General features: G+C 36.4%; 3 protein-coding genes across 3 annotated transcripts in view; all 3 read left to right on the top strand.

Moving 5' to 3' along the window:
- LOC142340586 (glutathione synthetase-like) overlaps positions 1 to 26,643 on the top strand; it is a 494,803-nt gene that overhangs the window by 267,693 nt on the left and 200,467 nt on the right. The gene's annotated exons all lie outside the window — the stretch shown is intronic.
- LOC142341179 (uncharacterized) lies at positions 1,720 to 23,436 on the top strand. Its single transcript, XM_075392089.1, has 7 exons — positions 1,720 to 2,008; positions 2,252 to 2,333; positions 8,734 to 8,961; positions 13,195 to 13,394; positions 21,273 to 21,573; positions 22,395 to 22,586; positions 23,201 to 23,436. Exons 1-7 carry the CDS (start codon positions 1,912 to 1,914, stop codon positions 23,385 to 23,387), a joined length of 1,287 nt encoding a protein of 428 aa, XP_075248204.1. The 5' UTR covers positions 1,720 to 1,911; the 3' UTR covers positions 23,388 to 23,436.
- On the top strand, positions 24,874 to 26,231 carry LOC142341178 (4-galactosyl-N-acetylglucosaminide 3-alpha-L-fucosyltransferase 9-like). The gene is made up of 2 exons (XM_075392088.1): positions 24,874 to 25,216; positions 26,036 to 26,231. Exons 1-2 carry the CDS (start codon positions 24,918 to 24,920, stop codon positions 26,229 to 26,231), a joined length of 495 nt encoding a protein of 164 aa, XP_075248203.1. The 5' UTR covers positions 24,874 to 24,917.

Genomic DNA, 26,643 nt, shown 5'->3' with positions numbered 1-26,643 from the left:
AAAGACAATAATGAAACAAAACTGCGAATTTTTTTTTATTTTGAAAAACATTTCTTTTCAAAGTCATGAAAGCCAACAGCTATCTACTAATATCAGAATATCGGCTCATCTATTTGTCCATGAAAAGCCAATGGAACCTGTCACTATACAGGAAAAATTATTTGACTAAAACGGCAAAGTGAAAACGACAACTCAAGACAAAGACAAAATTCAAAAAGTTCAAAAAAACTTCAAGAAAGAAGTGTCGAAGCCGCTAAAAACCATAATCTATATCTCTCAGTTTTTATTATGTTCAATTGCGCCCTATTTTGAACGCCAATAAGGTGATATGAGAACTGCCATTAATGTGATAATGTGAAAAAACTGGAAAACGTGAGAATCTGGAAAATATCAGAAAAATAAAAAAAAAATCTGAAATCTAGTAGTATCAAAGAAAACATCTAGTAGCATTACCCAGAAAACAAACACTTCAGGCTTAATACTGCAATAGATCTTAAATTGTAAATCACTAGAAAGAAACATCATTCTTTTTTTGCTGACACTAAGCAAAAAGATGACCAAATTAAGAAAAAAGTAGAGGAAAATTTCACTAAGCCATTATTAATTTAAAGATCAATTATTTTTACAAGGACCATAAACTTTCAAATAAGTCACAATTATAAGTCACAACGACCATAAGCTTTCCAGTAAAAAACTAAATGCATTAATTTGGAGCTGTTTAGAAAGCCAATCATTCCTGAGTTTTGATTTGATATGTTCTGTTCTTTAGTTAATATAAAGAAAGATCTAATTTTTTTAAAAAGCGACCGAATGATTACAATTCGAATTCATTTTGGATTGTAACAGTCCAAGTTTGGTCCAAAACTGGAACTGCTGTTGTTGTTTGTCCGTTAGGAATACTTAATTTTTCGAATGTCATAGAAAAAGATAACTTGTTAGTTTAAAACTTGAAAAAATTGCAAAGTTTTAATTACAGAAAACTCTCAACGGGAATTGAAGTAGGAATAGCACCCCTTTGAGTCTACGAAGATTGTATTAGTGTTGTTTGGGGGTGTACTTCCGGCCATTTTAATCAAAGTGAACTAAAGAAGCTTATTTCGTACTGTTTTTGATGAAAAAGGCTGAATTTTGAAATATTTAGCCCAAATTTTTGACACAAAAATTTAAAAAAACACTTTTTGTCTCTAAAAATAAAATCAACAACACTATTTTTAAAATTTTTAACAAATTTTAGCAAAATTGACGAAAATTTAGGCAAAAATTCCGGAAAATATGAATAAAAACAACGGAATTCACTCTAATTTTCTCAGAAGTTTAAACCTCGATAACTCCCTATAAAAAACGAGAATAAAAGAATCTTTTTAATTCCAATTTCAACGCTGGACGAGCTTTCCAATGATACCAGTCTCAACTCTCTACGATGAATATATCGATCGGCGAAAATTGTCTGAACAAAAAAAGCCCAATTTGAGTATATAGTTCCCCCTCCCCCTCAAGAGGGGTCGGTACCACAATTATTAAGACTAAATGAGAACTTCAACATCAAAAGCATGGAAAGCGTTCAATTCAGTCGTTTCGTTAACTTGATATAGGTTTTTTTACTCACTCAATATTGTTTTTTAACCATGAAACTAAACTGTAATTGTTATTGAGAAGCGCGATCTCGTTTCTGCATGTTTTAGATGTTACTGGTTGAACGAACACTCCAGTAATCAACTACTAAGACGCTTCTTTGAATGCAGCTGTACAAACTTAATTTTGCATTTAGAAAATTAAGCATCAAGAATACAAGAATCATAATACGTACAATTCAGTTTAATACTACTCTTTATGATAGTCAAGAGATAAGACAGCAATAATATACGTTTAATTTTTTGCTAATGTGAATTATTGGTAAATCATTTTTTAATTATGATTTCGAGGTTTCGAATTCGTCGTTATATTCAGCGGAACTGGTCATTTATTCTTCTATTATCTGTTGGAGGCTTTGCCTTGTGGAAATTGAAATGTTAGTATTGCATTCTGTTGAATGTTGTTTCCGTAGTAATAAAGATTTTTCAAACAACTTTTTGATGAACAAATTGCCGTGGTTGTGAAGTAATTATTTCGTGGTCGCAAAATTCCAATCATACGCTTTCCTTGAAATTTAACAGGCAATTTTTTCTTATTACTCAATTTTTAGCCTTTTTACTCAATTTTTATGAATTGTTTTAAATTATCTGCGCTGTTTTTGACAATAGATTCCATTTAGATGGGGTTAATGATGGTGCTCATGGAGGAGGAGGAATGAAACGGGAAACAAGGAACTCGAAAAACGGGATTAAAGAGAAAATGTAAGTATGCACATCATTCTTCTTTGTAATTGTGCAATCGGATACAGCAAAAAAAAAAAAGAAAAAAATCAAGTTTTCTGCTCAAACTTCTTTTGATCATTGATAATCGAAATAGAATGTGAAAGAAACGTGATTCAACTCATAAGAAAAATTGATCGTTACTTTCAACTTATATATATATATATATATATATATATATATATATATATATATATATATATATATATATATATATATTTTAAAAGACACAAAAGTTGAGCTGATCAATATAAAAAACTCAAGAAATGATTTAAACGTAGACCAAAAATGAATCAACTGAAATTTTGACCAGATACATGGACAACTCATTCTCTATATTGAATCAAATTCTTAGTGACAACTAAAGGGCTAATTTAATTATTTTCTGATGAATGAATTTTTATATTTTCTCATAAAATTTGAAGTGCCCGTTGTCACATACCGTTTCTCTCGATTTAAAATTTTGCAGTGCTGATGAATACTTTGATTAAGTGCTTCCCTTCATTAATAATCAAGACATTTTTTAAACTAATTTGTCATAACGGTCTCTGCAATTAGATAACTAACGCGAGCTCCACCAAAGCACATAATTGAAAACAATTGAACTACCAAAACATGAACTATAAACTAAAAATATATTTGAAATAACAAGAAACAGACCCCAAATAGGATATTACAAAGATTTGCTTTGATTGGACTTCAAAAGACGGCACAAGTTGAAATGCTGACATCAGTTTGTTATATTTTATAGTGAATAATGATGGCTGAAATAAAGAACAACAAAAACAGCAATACGCCAATACGTCTTTTGAATACTTACAACACAAAAAATAAACTGTTTTCTTTGTTTCTGTAGTACTAACAAAAGCAGGTTCCTTATAAAAAGGAGTATTCCTTATTTCCGAATCAGCAACTTTCCCAATAGAAGAAAGAGTCAAATCCCAAAAGAAGTTTTAAATTGCTGTATAAATTCAGAAAACTTTGCATCTTACGTAGAATTGAGCAGTCCATTGTAGCTCAAACAACGAGGATCCCTCAGTATTGGGTTCCACTTCAATTTGTTTTGAGTTGTTGATTGATTTCAAGTCTTCTGAAATTGCTGAGATAACTTCATTGTTGTTGCTTATCCATTTCTTCCGGGAAATCCATGTTGTGAGTGGAGAGGTTGTAGTTGATTGAAGACTTCAATAGATTCTTCAAAGATTTTCACAGATTTGATGAAATGGTCCAAGCAGAAGTTGTTTTGTTTTGACTTTGCTGCATTTGGGCACTCTTCTTCGCTGTCGAGTCCCACTCGCATGAGAGTATAGTTTGCACAAATTAGAGAACTCTCAGCTACCAATATGTGACATTGATATTCGTATATTCCTACGGGTTTGTTATCTCTTGGGCGCCATAGAAACCTCAAACAATTTCTATCCCGTTCAGGAACTTGCAACTGGCGAAACATCGGTTCAAAATCAGCTGTCAAAGCTATCTGTCCTTCGCGAAATCTTAAAATCTGCAATCAACTCCTGTAGCTAATCAGGTCCTGCAAAAAACTTGTCATTTTAGCATATCTCTTTGTACTTTGATGCAGCATTGCATACACGTCTTGTTTGGGAGGTTATTTTTGAGGTTATCACTGGATTGTGTCCCAAATACCACTCTTTCCCGAAAGTGGTTTTCACTCGTCTAATATTTTTCAGAATCCTTCTTCTACACTTGTTCCTGTTGACTGTTGATACAAACTTTTCGGGGTTTGTCCTTTTGGGAATCTACGCTTCAGTGAGTAAAGCTGACTCAAGGTTGAGCTGTAGTGGTTAGGTGGGTTTGGTTCTGGTTCACTCAACAGTTTTCCTTTTTCGTACCGCCCGCCTGTAAACCTTGTCGTACTCTCCAACATTTTTCGTGTCCACAGTTTGGTCTTTGACTGACTGAAGCCGTTAATTTTGGATTCATAAGTTTCTATGTCCCGCAAGATTTGGATAATCTCAGCCATTTTCACTTCTCCTGTGAAGGCGAAAAGACAAACAATTTGTCTTTTTGTGCTCGTCATGGGTCCACTGACAAGCCTTTATAGCTCTGCTAGAAGGGCGGAAGGTTTACTTCGTGTTCCTATCTGGTAGTCTAATGGAAGTTGTAGATCATAAGCAACTTGACCAAGGATGATGCCAGCATCCATCAAGTTGAAGCTTTTGTTGGGTAGAGCACTCAAGCGATTAAAGCTATGCTTCAGCTTGTTGTAGTCGTAGTTTGTTTTGCAAAGTGAGATTGACGGGAGTGCAAACGCTTCAATTGAATGCAGTCCCTCTATTCTGAATGCAGTGCGTTTTTCTAGAGGAAGCTTTTCTGTCTTCAGATGCTTTGTTCTGTGTATGCCAGCTAGGTTGAAACTAACATCGGAGTCTTGAGCTTGTAACTTCTCTTGCACAATTTGATAGATGAATGAAACCGTTGGTTGTCGAGGACAGCAAATGTGTTCAAGTTGTTGCCAACGCTTTGTAATGAGACAGGATCGATCTGAAGAAAACCCGTAATTTCGTTTCTCTAGATGATTGTTGCTGCGTTTACATTGACTGCGTGATTGCCCTCATCAAATTGGTTTTTTGAGTTAAGCAATTGGCTGCGCTTCTTGATGCATCCCTTCAAACCGCGCGTTGATTTTACAACCTCTGATTACAAATCCTTTTCCTAGACAACTGTAACATAAGCGTTGCTTTCTCACTGCTGCATACCGATCGTTCCTACTCATGTTCCTGGACAAACGGCAGTCCCAATTTTTGTGAGTGCCATTAACTGGCGGACAGTGGTTAATTTGCTTCTAGTGCATTTCTTTCACGTTCGATCAAGAACTGAAGTTCCACGTTTTCGAGAACCATTTGTCTCTGTTTGTGCTTCTTCAGTTATCTTTCTTGCGCTCTCACTTGAAAACTGAAAACCTTTCATAAACGAATACCATTTCAGATAGTCGTTTTGCAAATCAAATCAAATCAAGCAGTCTTCATCTTCATGTTTATCATCAACATAGAACCAAAACTTCTCCTTGAGAACTTTAGATAATTTATCTACGGACTTCTACAATGTAAAGCTTGATTGCAGATCACCGAACCGCTTGTACTCGTTGTGCAAGTTCACAAATAATTTGAAACAATAATCGGAAAAAAAACAAATCAATTTTGTTGAGTTGCGAGGTTTCACTTGACTAGCCTAGCGAAGTCTCTCCAGCTGTGCATCAATGGACACATGAAGCCTCCCAAATTTCACCTGATTATTTGCTCCATGCAGCACCATAGAACTGTCCAGAAATTCCCATTCCAAAGATTGCTGCCCCTGCCTTGCTTGTCTTCAGAGCCTTCAGGTGGCCCATCTTCTCTGATTATGGTATTGGGCTTTGAGCTTTGATCCACTGTAGCAAGGAACATACTAGACCACTCCAGCCATTCGTGAGAGTTTCCGTCGGAATTTTTCATCTTCTGCTTTGTTTGGTTAGTGCTACCTGAATAACCATCATTGTATCGTAATACAGCTCGCGGGAAAATGCCTCTGTCATCGACGCGTGATCCTTGGTCTTCTAGTTATTACTGATGAATGGTAACTTGGACTGCAAAATCGTGAGAACTGACTATGCCTGTTCAATTCAGTGGCTCCCTCGAAGCTGGCTGTTGATCGATCTGGTGTTAGAATTTGCCAATTCTACAGGCCCAATCGGAGACATCTTTTTGAGGTAAAGTTTAAGGGTAATTTGTCTCGAGCATTTCCAGCTCTAGTTTTCTCCATTCAAACCATTCCTGTTCCAATGGTAACTTGGTTTCAAAATTGATATCAAATTTCTTCATTCGTTCGTCAAGTCTTTGCTTTGCTGAAGATGTTCCCAAAAAAATTCTCCATATCTTTCACGCGTGCTGATTCTCTATTTTGTACTGTTTGGGCAACTGCGTTGTCCGTTGTAGAGCTGTCGTTACTCTCGCTCTTTTCTAAATATTGAGTCGGGTTTTCTAGATGTTGAACAGTCTGTTGGTAGAGGACCTTTAGTTTCGATCTCAATCTTAAATTACTTTGTAGCCAAGCCTTAGTACAGTGCTAACTTTCTCACAAAATCTTGAAGCGTCTTGTCATATGGGATTTGTGCTGGCCGTTAATTTACGACTATTGCACACGATATGTTGATAAAGCTTAAAATGCCGGGTTGCTGTTCTTTTTTGCTCAGCTTATTACCATTAATCAGGGTTCGCACTTCAATTTCTTTATTGAATTGCAATTTTCTGTCCGCCTCAGTGGCTCTCTGCTGTTCATTTGTTTGATTTTTTATGGGGGCCTTAGGCAATCTCTTCATCAAATCGGACATCAGTTTGGTTTCCACTGTCCGGATCAGTGGACAAATGGAACGGCTGCTCTCCTATCGAAGACAAGGAGAACTTTGCCGCCCATTTCATTTCAGCGGTTTCAAATCTGTCCGGATATTATGTTATTGCAGTTCAATTATGTGATAGATCTTATGATTTATACGGTAGATTACTGTTGCGATAGTTAATAATAATTACTCCTGATAACTAATTGGTCAGCTTTGCCTTTCAACCTTTTGCTTCGCTCAGAGTACAAAATTTCAAATTGAAACAATCAAATTCTGCTTGAGTTTTTTTGTTAATAACTCGATGTATAAATCGGAATTTTAAATTTGTTCATATTTAGTTCCATAGTAATAGTCTATTGTATTAAATTCAATAATAAATAACGAGATTGTTTACGTAGCAAAGTTCCGCGAACACGTAGAAAAATCTTGAATGGATTTTTTATTCGCCAAAATATCTCAATTCTAGTCTTCAAACGGCCTCTGTAAAACCAATATTGACAATAGGCTAGGCCTCATTAAAACCAGTGAGAGAAATTAATTTTATGCTTGGCATAAAATTGCTCTTACTTAGGAACTTTATTCTTCATAAAGAAATTTTTGAGAAAATCAAAATTATTTCTCTTTTCAGGAATTCAAAGTTATGCTGTACAATCACAAAGATGATCTTCAGTAATATGATGAGATAACAAGTAATTCACCGCTCAAAAATGTGCTAAAATACGTACTTCATGTTAGCTTAATATAACTAAAATTGCAACATTCTACTGATTTTTGGGCAGTTTTTGGAGCTCCTTTTATGCCGCTATTCACGTGGGTTAACTTGTCAAAATTTAATCTCTGAATGGTTGTAGATAAGGATGTCAAAGAAAGGTGAACCGTTTTATATAGCGTCACTTTTTCGGTGAAAATTTCATGTCCTAGGAAGTTTGTTACCCATGTAGAAATTTTGCCGAATCATCTGTATCAGTAACAGGTTGGTTCCCAAACTAATCGCAAAGAGTTTGATGCAACATTGTTAAGTCGTAAAATTGCTTTGCTGATGTTGATAAAGTTCGAGCTTGAGTTTCACTCCATGCATGATGATCTAGTACTAATAGTTGTTACTAAATTTAAATATTGACAGAAGTTAAGAAATCAATTTGACTTCGATAGAATGTAGCATTCATTTTTGCTTGTCATGCTATTCTAACTTCAGTTCTTGGTTTGACCTTGAATTGATCTCTTTAGCTTTTGAGCCTAGCCGCAACATTTTTATATGCTAGATGGTGGTTGTGTAGAAACTCAGTATGTGGTTTATAAAGCTAACAAAGTACCAAAGTGACCGGAGTATTGGTGCAAAGGCAGCATGCCTGGACGCAAGTTTGGAGGCAGTACGGTTGATTAGACGATGCCTAAATTCAATGGCAACCTGAATTCCAACTTCTTAGTAATCATACAAATATCATATACGAAATCCACATCTAACTTACTTCAGTTAAAACTTACTCTGGCCTTGGATATATTTTCCGAAATATCATGAACTTTAATTTTTTTCAAGTGTTTTCGATGAGATTTTCTCTTCTACAATGCCTGTTTGTTTTAAGAGTTTTTGGAGCAATATTGGTTTGTTTTCATGGTCAGCTATATGGCTCCCAAGTTACCATAGACTCCATATATGGCTTTGATATGGTTGCCAGGAAAGGTAATTATTGTGGTCAACCCGGGAATGACCATGGTTGTTTAACCATCTATTCATAAAAATATGTATGACCCCTTTATCGTTTCCCAGAAATCATACAAATCATATATGACCTTGTATACGTATCACAATTTTTGTATATTTTTGTGAGATTTTTTGAGTTACCTAATACTTTTGTTACACCGTGATTTATCCAAAAAAAAAATAGTTGCAATATGTAAACAAAGCTGAGAAATTAACGCAAATAAATGATGAAATATTGAAGTAAATTGAGTGCTCGCTCTTTCGTCGTTAAAATACTCGCTTCATTTAGAATACGATCGGATACGATATGTTCATGATAAATTGTTTGCTCATTTCTGTCAACCCAGAGGGGAACAATCGCAAGGGAGCAACCCATCCAGAATAGACCCTGACCTTGAAGTACACATGGTGGCCCTTCCGGATAACCCCAAACTGGTGGGCCAGGACTACAGGGCAAAGTGTCCGCTGAACTTCAACTGTCACTTCCACAAGGGTCCACAGGTCAAAGTGGAGAATATGGATCAATATGACGTCATTGTGGGCAGAGGTCCACCCGGAATGCAACAGCTGAGAAAGTAAGAGCCGCTTGTTACTCTTCAGAAATTGACAAATAAATCATGGAAAACCGAAAGCTTTATCAAAATGGATACCCGGTCAACTTTTTCCAATCAAAATGAGTTGAACGCGTCCCAGGCTGAGGTGCCAGACGGAAGCAAGTATGTCCAGACCGTCCCAGACGGAAGTTGCCTATGTCCAGACTTTCGTGCGTTCGCCAGAGTACGCTCGTAAGCATAAAAGGTTAGTTTTTTAGTCTGGACATGAACGCACGAATTTTCGTGCGTTCATGTCCAGACTTTCGTGCGTTCACCAGACTTTCGTGCATTCATGTTCAGACTTTCGTGCATTCATGTTCAGACTTTCGTGCGTTCATGTCCAGACTTTCACGCGTTCGACAGACTTTCGTGCGTTCATGTTCAGACTTTCGTGCGTTTTTTGATGTTTCCAGACTATGTAAATTTGAACGCACGACGCCCCCCTCGTGCGTTCATCTTCGGTCTGGACATACTTGCTTCCGTCTGGGACCTCAACCTGGGGTAATTTTAAATGGAGGATCGTGGTGCTATTTCGTTTACCCCAAGGTCAAGGTGTCAACGCTAAAAATTGTTTTAGAAAGCACGATTTGAGAATTGTGAATGCGGTGAATGGATGTAAGATTTACGGTTTTTAGTGGTTAATACGGTCAAAAAATGAGCTAAAAACCGCAAATCTTACAAAAATTAACCACATTCACCGCCAAAGGATGCGGCTGCACTGTGGTGATTTTTTTTAACGTTATTTTTACCGCATTCCATACATTAATTTTTTGACAAAATCTCGACCTGGGCAATCTTAAAAATAATTTTTTCCAGCGAGGATAATTTATTTTAAATTCACCCAAAATTGTGAAAAAACCAGAACGAGTTCAACAAAACTTACTCCAATTAATAGACAAAAATTATTTCACAATCATAGTACAGGAGAAAGAGGAATTCAAACAGGTTTTCCCTTAATTTTCCCATAGTCTACATTTGAAAATCTTTAGCCATGCAAGCAAACTGGAAATATTTTTTCGTTTTTTACAAGGGAAAACCCAGGAAAAAGACGCTAAAAATCAAAAATTGAAAACAACATTTGTTACCTCAAAAAAAGAGCAACAGGACCAAAAAGTAATCCCTTGTCACCACAAGAAGGACCTTCATAGAATCCTTGAAAGAAGGACCTTCTATAGAATCTATACGAAAGTTGCAATTTTTGCCGCAGTTAATTTTGGCGAGAAAAAATCAGAATCAGGAGAACAATTTAATGATGTTTTGATTTTAACAACTACTTAAACTGTTGTGATATAAGGACCAGGAACAAAAATTTACTTAATGCAAGAAAATTGTAAAACGTAGCACACAAGTGATTAATTTCTTATTCAGTTTTCGTACATAATTCCACAAAAACGTTCAAGAGTTTATTTGCAAAGGTAATAAATAACTATACTCATTGATAGCGAGCAGAGAATAGTTAGATCGTTTTAAAAACTTTGCTTGATTCACCGTAAGAGTAATTTCCACCTCTGACTTTGTTTATTATATAGTTTTCAAATTGTTTTCGAATGGGTATTAGCTCGAAAAGTCAATACATTAAAAAATAAAATAATTTTCCCATAATAGATGTAAAAAAATTGTCTTCGGGTTCTTTAATTTTTTTTGTTTGTGTTTGAAATGTGTTCTCTTACATTATTCACAACAAACTTTCAAATTATAACAAGCCTCAACAATAGGTAATGTTCACCAAACTTTTAGAGAAGAGCAGTATTGGATGAAAATTTAAAAACGAAAACATGATATTGCCACTGAATGCTCAGTTTTGCTTCCCTTAAAAGTATATCCTGCAATTACGCAGAAATGTTAAGCAAATGTTCGGTATTTTCCTCGAATAAAATATATAGGTCAAAAATTAAATCTGATCAGACCGCCCAAACCATAAAACCACAGTGATGTCTGATCTTTTCTTGTGAGACTAAAGTGAACTCTGATCAGAATTTTCTGTACATAAAATCATTCCTGCCCGTCCCAAACCAAAGTCGCTTCTAATTATAGACTCAACATATATATATATATATATATATATATATATATATATATATATATATATATATATACATACATATATATATATATATATATATATATATATATATATATATATATATATATATTTGTCTATGCCACTGTCCATTTTTTTGCAATCATTTTACCCAGACAACTGTCAATACCTACATGCGATCTACACTGCCTCTGATTTTGGTGGACTACAACAATTTGACAATCAGACCCGCTTGATCTCGAATGCAATTTAGATACATTTACGCTCCGAGTAATCTGACCATGCACTGGCGCTGAACGCAGATCAATCTCTTGAAATCACTTGCTTGCATAACGATTAAAGTTTGCACCCAAAATTTCAATAACAAGAAAACGCAAAATGGAAGGTGTTTTAGTTTTTAAGAAATATACGCTAACGTCGATAAACCGTCTCTTATGCGATTTTTGCAAATTTATTAAAGAATTATACCCATTAAGAGCGTGCAGAAAAGAAGTAGAGTGTCCTAAAAGCTTTTCTTTATTCGCAATATTTCTTGATTCAGAGAATTGTCCACCTCTGACTTTGTTTATTATATAGTTTTCATAATGTTCTTGAATGGATATTTGCATGAAAAGTCAATACATAAACATAATGCAAGAAAAGTCAACACCTACATCCAATTTACGCTGCCTCTGACTTTGGTGGACTACAACGATTTGACCCTCAGACCCACTTGATCACGAATGCATTTTAGATACATATACGCTCAGAATAATCTGACCATAAAATAGCGGTGAAAACGGAAAAATCTCTCAGTGTCGCTATTTTGCATAAGGAATAAAGTCTCCACCCAAAATATCAATAACAAAAATTCAAAATAAAAGGTGTTTTACTATTTAGGAAGAAAAAGCAAACATAGAAAAACTGATTTCTTTCGCCATTTTTGCAACGGTAATAAAGAATTATACCAATTGAGAGGGAACAGAAAAGAATTGGATTGTCTTAACTGTTATTTTTTGATTCAAAGTATTTTCCACCTCTGACTTTGTTTATTATATAGCTTTCATATTGTACTTGATTGGATATTGGCATGAAAAGTCAATATTTTTAAACTTAAAATAAATTTTTCACATAATAGATGTAAACAATTTGTTTTTGGGTTCTTTAATTTTTTCAATTTGGGTTTGCAGTGTGTTCTTTTACATTAATACACACGAAACTTTCAAATTACAACAAATTTCAACATAAGGATATGCTCACCAAAGTTTTAAAAAAGAGCAGTATTGGATAAAATCTCAAAAACGAGAGCTTGACATTGCCACTAAACGCTCAGTTTGGCTTCCCTTAATAGTATATCCTGTAGTTAAAGTTTGCACCCAAAATTTGAATCACAAAAATTCAAATCAAAGGTGTTTTTCTATTTAGAAAGAAAAACAAACATTGAAAAACTGATTTCTAATGCCATTTTTGCAATTTGCTGGCCACGAATCTGAGCACAGTCAGTTTTTCATAGGAAGCGTCTTCATCTGCTGTTGTAATTTCTACTTATAAAGGGGACTGATTATTATTAGCGGATGGACTTCTTGCTTCTGATCAGAGATAGCAGACTCGAATTGAGTCTCTGATCACAATGCTAGTTTATTGTTTGCTCGTAGTAGAGCCATTATATGTTAACCAACCATTTAGAAAAAAGAGCACGTGTCATGACACGGTAAATCGTTATGAAAGAAATATTGCATGTGCTTCTGGGGGTGCAAATAGTATGCACCCACTAAACTGGGGGCACAAACGGAAAAGATCCAAAAATTTTGATGTAAAAACAACAGAAATTTTGTTGATTATCCCAGATCAAAGTGTTTTCTTGTCACACTCAACCGAACCTATTGTCCAGACTTGGTGTTCACGAAATAGCCTCTGATCAGACTCAACTCAGGCCATTGTCCAGAATTTGTACTTCCGAAAACAGATCCACACCCTGTAATTTCAGTCGCAATCCCGCCTTGCTTTCTCAAAGATGGTCTGATCAGAGGTCCCTATGCTCTCGGACCTTAATCTGTGTCAGACTCATTGACAAACTTCAAAACTAACCTTCGGAAAAATTCAATAGGAACTAGCTATAGCTTTCAAAAATGAAAACCAAACTCCGTTAGATCCTGCAAACTATTTGTTGATTACTTTTCCTTTTTCCTGACCAGGTTGTGGGAAGCGAGTGGCAAGAAACGGAACCCAAATCAACTTTGGATGTCAAGTCACGCTGAGCCAGTGTTAAATGGGGTCAATCATGCGGCTCTGGACAACAAAGAGTTCGACTCTCTCTTCAACTGGACCGCCTACCACTCCAAGAACGCCACATTTTACAACCGGATATTCCACGTCCGAAAAAACAATCATTTGAGTGAGAACTTTGACAGTATTGTTTGTTTTGGGGGCTAAGATATGTCAATGAAACAAGAAATGACCAATATTTGCTTCCTACCCAAAGTGAGATTTGCGACCCACGTGAACTCTGATCACCCGGGCCGAGGTTTCACCCCTATTCCACCCCTAATTAGCGGGGATTAGGGTGTAATCCGTTTTCCACTGTTATTTATCGGGGAAAAGAGTGTAAGATTGTAATTTTAAAAAATTACACTTTAATTACACTCTTTTGTCCACTCTTGTTACACTCTTTGTAAAGAGTGTAATTAAGGGTGGAATTATAATAGATTACACTTTTTTTCCACCCTTATATTAAGTATCAATTATTTTTACACTCTTTACACTCTTTTCCCGGTACTTTTGGGTAAAAACCTCGACCCGGGCAGACTGACTCGCGCCGCGCGTAAGGGGTACCATACCACCCAAACCAAAATCGGCTCAGATCAGAGCAACTTCAGTCGCGCACTGGGTTGACACACCCTTTTGGGTCACCCACTAGTGGTACTCCAGGCTGACGATTTTAACTGTTGAAGTAGCAGTAATCATTGGTATAATGCATTGATTTCAGGCATAATAGACGTCAATTTATAAGGTTGACTTCTTCGTTAAAAAATACTAGTTCCAAACAAAGAAAAAACTTTAGCTCAGCAGCAATTACGAGAACTTAGTCTTTGATGTGATCTTTGACCTTTATCAAGTAAAATTGAGAAGTTCTCTTCAAAAAACAGTTCACTCAGGGCTTAAATATCTCTTCGTTGTTTCGTTTAGCCTAATGATGATTAAACCGCTATTAATGTCACTTTCGGACCAGTACCTCAAAGTGTGATAAGAAAGCCACAAGCAAGTACTCCACTTTGTGTAGGAACGTCCTTTGGGAGTGAGACTTTTATTAAAAAAAAATTTTTCACTAAAAATTGCTTAAGGTTTTAAATCCCGACTTTTTTTCCTCATTTTCCCGATTGTTCTTCTACTTTTCTTCCAGTTTTATTCTCACCTTCAAAAGTCTTAAGCTCAAAAGTCTTTACTTTCCGCTCAGTTTTATCCCTCATCTTCAAAAGTCTTAAGCTCAATTTAAAGCCTTCCTGCCTCAAGTTCGCAAAACGGCGCTGGCCGAAATGGGCCAGTTAAGTGCACTTCTCTCTGAAGCACGAAACATTGCAGACGAAACATAACAAGATGCACAAGACTTCGTTCAAGTCAAAAACAAACGAAAACGAACCCGAAATTATCAAAACACCAACTCAGAAACAATCAGACCATTGATAAAAACGATTAATCCGAGACCAACACATGTTCATTTTGCTCGTTTGATAAGAAATAACTTTCCTCAACTCAAAATCAATTGCATCAGAGAATTTCCAAACAACAATGACTTCTTTATCAAACCCGAAGACCAAACCACAAGAGAATGTCCGATGAACGCCTCAAATCTTCAACTTGTCTTTCCAAACACTTCTATCAACGCAAGAAACACTCTGTCAAAAGCCAAACCTAAACCCAGTTTTGTAATTGTAAATGTTCATCAGAGCATACAAGAAAACGAAGTGAAGGAAGAACTTCTCAACAACAATGCTATGAATGTGATCAAGGTGCTTCGGATTACAAGCAGGGCCACCGGAAAACCAACCAAAACTGATTCGCGCAATAACTGATTCCTCAAACCATGTAACTGCAGCAGTCAAACATGGCGTTAAAATAGGCTGGTTGCTCCACCGCTGCGAACCAAGTAAAGAACCACCTCACGTTAAACAATGCTTCAAATGGCAAAAGTTTGGTCATTCAGCAAGCGATTGCAAAGACGAATTGAGATGTCTACGATGTGCAGGCAAACACACTGTGAAAAGTTGCAATGAATTGAAAGAACAAGCAAATTGTGCAAACTGTGGTAGCTCACACGCAACAGTGTACAGAGGCTGTCGCGCATATCAGAACGCTGTGACTGAAGCAAATAAACAGAAACAAGAAACAAAATACTCAAGTGCGGTTACAAGGAAAGATACTCAGAACACTCAGTCATCAACCACTACAAAAATTACTGTTCTAGTAGCTGAAGTTCTCAGTAATATAAGAAACATACTCAGTACGATGTTCTATAGCAATATTATCAGCGTCGTTAGCAACAGTGCCTCCAGAGTGTTTAACGAAAGGATAGATGGACAAGAAATTCACGATAACATCAAGAAGGCAAACCTAATGCAAACTGTTAACACAAACATGATTCAATCTAACAGCCAACAAATTCTTCAAAATGGACAATTTTACAATGGAACTGTCGTGGCTTAGAAAACAAAATTCATGAGTTGTTCTTGTTTCTGACGAAAGAAAACATCGACATTGCTTGTTTAAATGAAGTCAAGAAATGGCAAAAACGTTTCGTACATGAGAAATGTTTCATTGTAACAGAAGCAAAATCAAGCGACTTGCATGGGTCAGTTATCACTGCAAAAAAGGGCATAAATGTCAAAGAGGTCAGACCAATCATACCAAGAAAAACAGTAACGGACAAGCATTAGAAATAATTGGTGTAAACTTGGAAACGCCAATCATTGGAAACTTATGGATAATCAATGTTTACAATTCACCCAATTAAGACCTAAATACTACTGAAATTTTTCACAACAATCCCCAGAACGTATTCATATGTGGAGATTTCAATTCTTCTCATCAAGATCTCAATTGTACATTCAACACCGAAAACGGCGAAAAATTGCTGGAAATGATTGATGAAGGAAACTTCAAACTACTGAACAACGGTTATCCAACGTATCAATCTAATCAACATAGGAGCCAGAGCATGCTTAATTTACATTTCTGTAGTCTTTCAGTCCTTAAACATTTTGACAATTTTCAAGTATTAGAAGATTTTGGCTGCGACCACTCAGCGACACTTACCTCGTTAAAACTGAATCTTCAAGTGAAATTCGATTTAAAAGCAATAGTCGATTTCAAGAAGTTCAGAAAACATGCGAAAATCAATTACAAAAATTCCTGCTTGTACCCACCAAAATATCCAAACAAAGACAATCTGAATGAAACGAGCCACAACATCATCGAGCTTACTCATAAATCAATTGATCAGTCCTACGTAAATAAAATAAATCTTCAAATTAGTCCAGAGATAATCAAATTAATCCAGCAAAAAAAGATAACGAGGCAACTAAAACGTGCAAAGGATGACACATTCTATCGATTGAGAAAGGAAATCAATTTCTTGCAAAGAGAAATCAGAAGACCATTCAAATGTTCGATTGAAAGACAAAATAGAAAATTAATTGAAACAGCGAAACAAGCAGGAAACAAGGGGTTCTGGAAAGCAATCAAAACCATCACCAGCGATAAACATAAGTCAAGCGGATCACATTTACAAATAACATTAAAGACAAATGGCCTTAACTGACCATGAAAAATGTGAAATGTTCAAAAGCTTTCTGAGTGAGACAATGATAGAACACCAATACGAAAACGAAGTTTTACAAAAGCAGTTTCTCGAGAGAGAACAAAACACAAAATATCTATCAGAAACCGATTCAAATAAATAACTGCAGAAATCATCTTCTTAAAAGTTGAAGAGTTCAATGAAATTTTGAAAAATACAAGTAAATCACGCCCCGGGCCAGACAAAATTAGCTATCAGTTACTGAAGGCGCTACCAAAAAGCATTAAAGCTCTCGTAAGCATAATTATTTCCAGGCTCAATTAACAATTCTTACGTGCCTTGCCTTTGGAAAGACTCACAAGTAACAATGCTTCAGAGACCTCAAAAAGACAAGAAGAAAGCAGAAAATTACAGACCAATTAGCCTTACCAATTTTATTGCAAAGGTCTGTGAAACTGTTGTTAAAAATGTCATCCTAGACCACTGTGAAGCAAACAAAGTCTTTGGACCACAACAAAGTGCATACAGAGCAAACAGATGCACAACCAATAACCTCCTTGTTTTGACTCAGCATATAAGTGAAGCATACCAGAGGTCAAAAATGGTGGGATTTGTCTGCCTTGATGTCGAAAAAGCTTTTGATGCAGTCTGAAGATTATGTTTGATTTATGAACTGATTAAAATTAGAATACAGACGAAAATCATCAAATGGGTGAACACCTTCCTCTCACAAAGAAATGTTTACGTAAAATTTAAGAATACGAGAAGCGAGAAGTTCTCGCCAACAGCCGGGGTCCCGCAGGGTAGCATTGTGGCGCCCAAATTATTCCTAATTCATGTCTCTAACATTCCAGAAACGCCAGCAGAAATTTCTCAGTTTGCAGATGACTTTGCATTGTTTTCCAGGTCAAAGTCCAGTCAGTTAATACAAAGCAAACTCCAAGCCTCACTCAACACTCTCATAAAAAGGTGTGACAAGTTGAAAATCAAAATAAACCCGGCCAAAACAAAGTACATGCTATTCAAAAACCCTTCGAAAAGACAAACAAGTCTCAGTTTAAACATCAACGGAAAACAAATTGAGGAAGCCAAAACCATAAAGTTCTTAGGAATAACCATGACGCCACAACTAAACTGGAATGAACATTATAAAGACATCACAAGCAGAGCAAACAAGCGAATCTTCCAACTGCAGCGTCTAAGCGACCTCAAAGTTGAGCAGGAGAGTTTACTTCTGCTGTACAAGTCCTGGATCCGGCTCCAATTTCTATATGCAAACGCTTGCTGGCTAAACCAATCGCAAACGGTCATTTTAATCATGCAAAAAGCGCAAAACAGAGCACTGAGAATATGTTCGAGGAAACCTCAAGGGTACAGCGTGTAAAAGTTACATGAAAAATCGAACTCACCTACTATAAAAACATTCAGATACGGTTGGCAAAAGAATACATCAAGCGCGAGAAAAGGCAGAGAAAAGAAAAGGCAATGTCCAAAGAACAACTGCAAAGGCACATTAGAGTTTCTGATTGATTAGGCTTACTGATATTACAACCGTTTCTTCCTACTTACTGATTTAAAAATCAGTGATCACCGACTAAGACCCAAAGGATCCTTCGAGTCAAAGTCAGGATCTAATCTAGGGTCAGGAAGCTTCTTCGATCCTTTTGAATCAGAATCAGAAGTTACCCGCCATTTCTTAGGCTTTAAAATATGCTTCTGTCGCTTCCAAGCTCTATAAGCCTCCGACAGTCCATCCGGTAACAGCCCCTCAAACAGAGGAAGCTTCTCTCGGGCAATCTTCCGGGGATGCCTGGCTCCTTCGCCGAAGCTTTTGAGAGGAATGACCCGAACCATGCCATGAGGAAACTTCTCATCTGGAGGATGACTCTCGGGAGTAGTGCGTACAGGCATTTTGTTAATCCCCTCAAGCCTGAATGCTCAACATTTGTAAAACATACGATACAATTCGAAACCGGCGAAATTTGGACCAATGATTTTAAAGTATCTCATTTATGTATAACGAATTCAATTCAAAAATTGAGAGAAACTCATCAGCCACGATAACTGAATAAAGACAATTCTCCAGCAGAGACGTGTGTTTATTGGCGCAGCACATAATTATACTAAATGAAAAACACAGCGGGAGTTCGATCCCCCAACGCGCCGCAGCTGTCTCGAGCAAACAAACAAAGCTGATTAATTCTCAGCCCTTCTTCTAGTTTTAGTTCAATTCAATATCTTTTTTTCTTTCCTCTTTTACCTACTTATTCTTTCTTTCTTCCCTATCCCTGACAAAACTTACCTTTATGCCCAACAATGTTCAATAACAACTGCAAACACGGCTAGCCAGAAGTAATCAACGACAAGTAATCGCAATCAGGAAAAGCCAGTAAAAACCTTCCACGGTGTTTATAATGGCTTCGTACCCCAATAACAGTTTACAGTTTAGAACCAATGTCCCAAATTTAAACTCAAACTCAAAAACTCTTCAATCTGCTGATGTAATGAACTTGATTGTTGATGGTTGTACATGAATTTCCTTTGTGTGGTGTGAATCTCTTCGTTGTTTCGGGAACAAGATTTTTTCTCGGTTGGACATCTTGGTTCTTAGCAGATCTTCTAGACTATAGAAGGGATTATGATCAAACCGTAAAGCACTATAAAGGGCTGTGTTGACACTATGCAGACTCTAGAGCACGCTATGATGAGACTATAGACTCTGGGTGGAGCTATGATCAGACTTCAACAACTGTAGTAGTTTGCTGATCAGAACCTTCAGACTCTGGATAGAGGCCTGATCAGACTTTCCAGACCTCATATGAAAGGACCGTGTATGACCTGCCAGAATCTACGAAAGGGCCGTAGTTGAACCCCAATGCGCGACCCTAGATGGTCAGATCAGAGCTGGCTCTGGTGGGACACTTTAATGGGTAAAAATTATGATTTGAAGAAAAATTGGTTACCTATTATGCGAAGTAATTAAAAATGAATTCTTTGGAAGCGTCTAGAGGAACTATAAAACCCTATGTAAAAGGCTGCCTTCAAAATTTTGCTGGGTGTGTGGTACTGTTGTACCGTATTCAGTTAATTTGTACTAAATTATATTAAGTTTGTCCTTGCCTTAGTAAAAGTCATCTCTAACCATATTTCACTTAAGCTTATTTTACCGCCGACTAATAAGTCAAGTTTTCAGTTGTTCACACTTCCCACTTTTTGTTAAAATTCATTCGCTAAACTTATTTCTCATAATTCAGTTGTTCTTAATTTTCTCAGCTTTGCAGTTAGAATAATTCTATCTTGATTCGAGAAGGAATTCCACGTCGCCTCATTAGAACCACAATTGTAGCACTAGTGCAGAGTAAAACTAAAAGTGGTAATCCAACAATTTAGTAATACATTGGATTCGCGCCTCGAATCCAATTCAGATAATCTACAGCGCATTTGTGGCTCGATTACATACCTCCACAGCAAGAGGTATCACAATACGCGTTTTTCATCTTATGTTTAAATCAGCGTTAGTTCTGTTGTCATACGAAAAACGTTCAAAAGCTGAAGCCACGGTATCGAGAATTTCACCAGTTTTTTCACCAAAATTCTCAAAACTGACTACCAACTATTTTTTACTAATATAGAGCTCAAATGCGCTTTTTCTTTCTCTAAATCAATTCTACACAAAATTATAGGAAAAATATCATTGACACTGTTTTAATTAGTTAATTAGTTATTTAGTAGTAGAAGTACAATTGTTAGGAGACGCAATATTCTCTTTGTTTTCCTGCAAAAAGGTCCCGCTTCCGATTTATGGCCAAAGACTCAACAAACAGTGCAATGACTGTCCTTGAAGTCTATCTGTGGAACAATTTTCGTTTTGGTTTGTGCTTAACCTCCACCCGGGTCGAGGTATGACAAGCTGTGAATTTAATTTGGCAACAAATGTATTGACTGCGTAAAAATTATTGAAAAGGGCTAATTGTATAATGAATAATTAGTTCTAATCGCTGAAAAATCTTGAAAAAATATCAGCTTTTGTCACAGCATTTCCAACAAAATTCAGCACATGTTTTATCACATCTCTCACATGATATCAACAGTTCAAAAAGTTAACAACAAACGCATTAGGCGCTCTTTGGCATATAATATTCGGGTCTTTCCCATTATAGTCCCCCCCCCAGCTTAGTGGTCAGATAACCTATAGCCCCCACCCAATTATGGTAATTATACCATAATGGGGCTATAACTTCATTCATGGGGGCTATAATGGGAGAGACCGTAATATTCTTATTTAAATCTAAAATGCTTAATTCTCTTCTTTAATTTTTTGTTGCATCGGAGGAAAAATGTTTCATTTTTGGTATCCGAGACACAAAATACTCAAGGACCATTGTGATTATTGTGGTCCTCAAGCTTATCTTTCGCAAAAATTACAATTTAGTTGCTCTCTTTCTCATTCTATTTACATACTAAATTTTGTCCCCTTAGCTATGGAGCAAGTTAGGAGCGAGTACCGCAAGTACAACAAAACCAAAGCCTTCTGCTGGGCCATCAACAACTGCAACAATGGCTGGACACCCCGAGTCACTCTGGGACTGGAGATCATCCGGAAACTGCCAGAGAAGATCCACATGTTCGGATCAGCAGCAAGCAACTGTTTCAAAACAGCGGCTGAGTTTATCGAGAATCACGGATCGTTCGGAGGATCTGCTAATCCTGACACTAGCAGACAAGCTCATATGAGGGACTGCAAGTTCTACTTCTCATTCGAGAACTCAAATTGCTCTGGGTAGGCATCCTATACATATTCAATTGAAACCACAATCCACCCCCCCCCCCTCATCTTATATATATATATATATATATATATATATATATATATATATATATATATATATATATATATAGCAAAAAAATCCTATTCATTTATTACTGAAAAGAATCGGGGATCAAAAGAAAGCGATAGAGCTCATTTTTCTTTCAAAGTTCAACTACCTGAAAAATTTGAGTCTATTTTTGTGATGAACGATACAAGGGTCCAAGAAGTAGCGTATGATTACCCTTGTATGATGATGACATCATATATAACCCTTGTAGGCTTACAAAGGAATGTAAACCCGGGCAGCAGCCGACAAACTGTGGCCTCTTGCGGTCTGGCCAAATCAAAGGCCAAAGTCTGCAGAAGGCGCTGGCCATAATTCGCATTTTTTGAAAAAAAAAATATTCTAGATTTTTGGCCTAGGTGTGCTCGATACCCCAAATTGTGTGTTTCAGAGCTTAGTTTAGCGGAGATTGCTTCTACTTATTTGCGGGAGAAAAATTTTTGTTCGAATTTATAAATTAATCCAAAATTTTATAAATGTTTTATAAACTAATCCAAAAATTTACAATTAATTTATAAGATAAATCAAAGATTAACAAATAGTTATAAAATGATCCAAAGATTAACAAATAATTTATAAATTAATGCAAAACTTGTAGAAAAAGTTGTAAATAGTCATAAAAATGATGCATGTTTTTTTTGCAAATGTTTATAAACTAATTTACAAATTTTTATAAATGATCCATTATTTTTCGATGGGGGCTTATCAGAGCTGATTTTTGTTCCAGCTACATAACTGAAAAATTCAACAACCCCTTGCAAACATACGCAGTGCCAATTGTGAATGGGTGGTGGGCATCTTACAAAGAACAGCTTCCAGGGTCATTCATTCACGCGAAACAGTTCCCCACGATAGACGAACTGACCGATTATCTCGGGTACCTGCTAAGAAACGAGACTGCCTACCTGGAGTATCACAGGTGAAAGAGATTTAGCACAAAATTTTGAGAAGGATTCTGTTTTGAAGCCTTTTGTTAGCTCTACGGAACCAAAACGGATTTGGGTTCTTTCCCATTATACCCCCCAGCCCAGCTTAGTGGTCAAATAACCTAGAGATCCCATCATGGTAATCATACCATTATGGGGTGCTATAATTTCATGGGGGGGGCTATATTGGGAAAGAACCCGGATTTGAATCCGCTTTTATCTCTCATGGGGATTTGAATGTAGAAGCGAAGAGTTCCATCTCTAACAAATTTTTATTTTTTTAAAAAAAAAAGAAAATTAATAATATTATGACTTTGGATGTGTTCTGTTTCGCCCGCTCAGCTTAGTGGGCGTTTAATTATTTTTACGCCCTCTTCCTGGAACACCTACCATTTTTACATCGTAACGAACTATAAAACAACACATGTGAAGGGGAAAAAACACGGGGGGAGGGGATGAAGCAGTAAGATCTAAGACTTTTCTTATAAAAATGAAAATCCACTTTAGATTTGAAATTTTCACTTCTTTATAAAAAAGACTTTGAGACTGTCAGTTTTGTGAAACGCTATGGTTACTGATAGAGAGGCTTAAAAAATGTGTTTTTTAGGTGGAGGACGATATACACAGTAAAACAGCACGAAGAGTCTAACATAGAGCGAGAGTGTGAAATGTGTCAGAAGGCGGCAGAGGTCAAAATGTCACTGAGGGGACCCAGTCCTCAAATCAGTACCATTCCTTCTCTCCTCAGCTACTTTAAAACTGACAAATTCTGCCACTGCAATCGACATTTATAATAAATCTTTTTTATGTTAATTTTGTAAAAATTAATTCACTTTTTGTATATACCGCTACGCAAAATGAAGCAAAAATGTTTTAAAAAAACAATTTTCTTTGAATTAGATCATTCTCGTTTCTAAGAAATTTTTTGTAAATTCATCCAATAACTTGGTTTTGACGTTGACTTAGTAAAAGTCATCTCTAACCATATTTCACATAAGCTTATTTTACCGCCGACTAATAAGTCAAGTTTTCAGTTGTTCACACTTCCCACTTTTTGTTAAAATTCATTCGCTAAACTTATTTCTCATAATTCAGTTGTTCTTAATTTTCTCAGCTTTGCAGTTAGAATAATTCTATCTTGATTCGAGAAGGAATTCCACGTCGCCTCATTAGAACCACAATTGTAGCACTAGTGCAGAGTAAAACTAAAAGTGGTAATCCAACAATTTAGTAATACATTGGATTCGCGCCTCGAATCCAATTCAGATAATCTACAGCGCATTTGTGGCTCGATTACATACCTCCACAGCAAGAGGTATCACAATACGCGCTTTTTCATCTTATGTTTAAATCAGCGTTAGTTCTGTTGTCATACGAAAAACGTTCAAAAGCTGAAGCCACGGTATCGAGAATTTCACCAGTTTTTTCACCAAAATTCTCAAAACTGACTACCAACTATTTTTTACTAATATAGAGCTCAAATGCGCTTTTTTCTTTCTCTAAATCAATTCTACACAAAATTATAGGAAAAATATCATTGACACTGTTTTAATTAGTTAATTAGTTATTTAGTAGTAGAAGTACAATTGTTAGGAGACGCAATATTCTCTTTGTTTTCCTGCAAAAAGGTCCCGCTTCCGATTTATGGCCAAAGACTCAACAAACAGTGCAATGACTGTCCTTGAAGTCTATCTGTGGAACAATTTTCGTTTTGGTTTGTGCTTAACCTCCACCCGGGTCGAGGTATGACAAGCTGTGAATTTAATTTGGCAACAAATGTATTGACTGCGTAAAAATTATTGAAAAGGGCTAATTGTATAGTGAATAATTAGTTCTAATCGCTGAAAAATCTTGAAAAAATATCAGCTTTTGTCACAGCATTTCCAACAAAATTCAGCACATGTTTTATCACATCTCTCACATGATATCAACAGTTCAAAAAGTTAACAACAAACGCATTAGGCGCTCTTTGGCATATAATATTCGGGTCTTTCCCATTATAGTCCCCCCCCCAGCTTAGTGGTCAGATAACCTATAGCCCCCACCCAATTATGGTAATTATACCATAATGGGGCTATAACTTCATTCATGGGGGCTATAATGGGAGAGACCGTAATATTCTTATTTAATTCTAAAATGCTTAATTCTCTTCTTTAATTTTTTGTTGCATCGGAGGAAAAATGTTTCATTTTTGGTATCCGAGACACAAAATACTCAAGGACCATTGTGATTATTGTGGTCCTCAAGCTTATCTTTCGCAAAAATTACAATTTAGTTGCTCTCTTTCTCATTCTATTTACATACTAAATTTTGTCCCCTTAGCTATGGAGCAAGTTAGGAGCGAGTACCGCAAGTACAACAAAACCAAAGCCTTCTGCTGGGCCATCAACAACTGCAACAATGGCTGGACACCCCGAGTCACTCTGGGACTGGAGATCATCCGGAAACTGCCAGAGAAGATCCACATGTTCGGATCAGCAGCAAGCAACTGTTTCAAAACAGCGGCTGAGTTTATCGAGAATCACGGATCGTTCGGAGGATCTGCTAATCCTGAGACTAGCAGACAAGCTCATATGAGGGACTGCAAGTTCTACTTCTCATTCGAGAACTCAAATTGCTCTGGGTAGGCATCCTATACATATTCAATTGAAACCACAATCCACCCCCCCCCCCCCCTCATCTTATATATATATATATATATATATATATATATATATATATATATATATATATATATATAGCAAAAAAATCCTATTCATTTATTACTGAAAAGAATCGGGATCAAAAGAAAGCGATAGAGCTCATTTTTCTTTCAAAGTTCAACTACCTGAAAAATTTGAGTCTATTTTTGTGATGAACGATACAAGGGTCCAAGAAGTAGCGTATGATTACCCTTGTATGATGATGACATCATATATAACCCTTGTAGGCTTACAAAGGAATGTAAACCCGGGCAGCAGCCGACAAACTGTGGCCTCTTGCGGTCTGGCCAAATCAAAGGCCAAAGTCTGCAGAAGGCGCTGGCCATAATTCGCATTTTTTGAAAAAAAAAAATATTCTAGATTTTTGGCCTAGGTGTGCTCGATACCCCAAATTGTGTGTTTCAGAGCTTAGTTTAGCGGAGATTGCTTCTACTTATTTGCGGGAGAAAAATTTTTGTTCGAATTTATAAATTAATCCAAAATTTTATAAATGTTTTATAAACTAATCCAAAAATTTACAATTAATTTATAAGATAAATCAAAGATTAACAAATAGTTATAAAATGATCCAAAGATTAACAAATAATTTATAAATTAATGCAAAACTTGTAGAAAAAGTTGTAAATAGTCATAAAAATGATGCATGTTTTTTTTGCAAATGTTTATAAACTAATTTACAAATTTTATAAATGATCCATTATTTTTCGATGGGGGCTTATCAGAGCTGATTTTTGTTCCAGCTACATAACTGAAAAATTCAACAACCCCTTGCAAACATACGCAGTGCCAATTGTGAATGGGTGGTGGGCATCTTACAAAGAACAGCTTCCAGGGTCATTCATTCACGCGAAACAGTTCCCCACGATAGACGAACTGACCGATTATCTCGGGTACCTGCTAAGAAACGAGACTGCCTACCTGGAGTATCACAGGTGAAAGAGATTTAGCACAAAATTTTGAGAAGGATTCTGTTTTGAAGCCTTTTGTTAGCTCTACGGAACCAAAACGGATTTGGGTTCTTTCCCATTATACCCCCCAGCCCAGCTTAGTGGTCAAATAACCTAGAGATCCCATCATGGTAATCATACCATTATGGGGGGCTATAATTTCATGGGGGGGGCTATATTGGGAAAGAACCCGGATTTGAATCCGCTTTTATCTCTCATGCGGATTTGAATGTAGAAGCGAAGAGTTCCATCTCTAACAAATTTTTATTTTTTTAAAAAAAAAAGAAAATTAATAATATTATGACTTTGGATGTGTTCTTGTTTCGCCCGCTCAGCTTAGTGGGCGTTTAATTATTTTTACGCCCTCTTCCTGGAACACCTACCATTTTTACATCGTAACG

The sequence above is a fragment of the Convolutriloba macropyga genome, chromosome 6 (genome assembly GCF_964194025.1).
Source record: "Convolutriloba macropyga chromosome 6, txConMacr16.3, whole genome shotgun sequence".
Classification (NCBI taxonomy): domain Eukaryota; kingdom Metazoa; phylum Xenacoelomorpha; order Acoela; family Convolutidae; genus Convolutriloba; species Convolutriloba macropyga.
The sequence above is the reverse complement of the archived record's forward strand: the minus strand, read 5'-3'. Positions and strand labels throughout refer to the sequence as shown.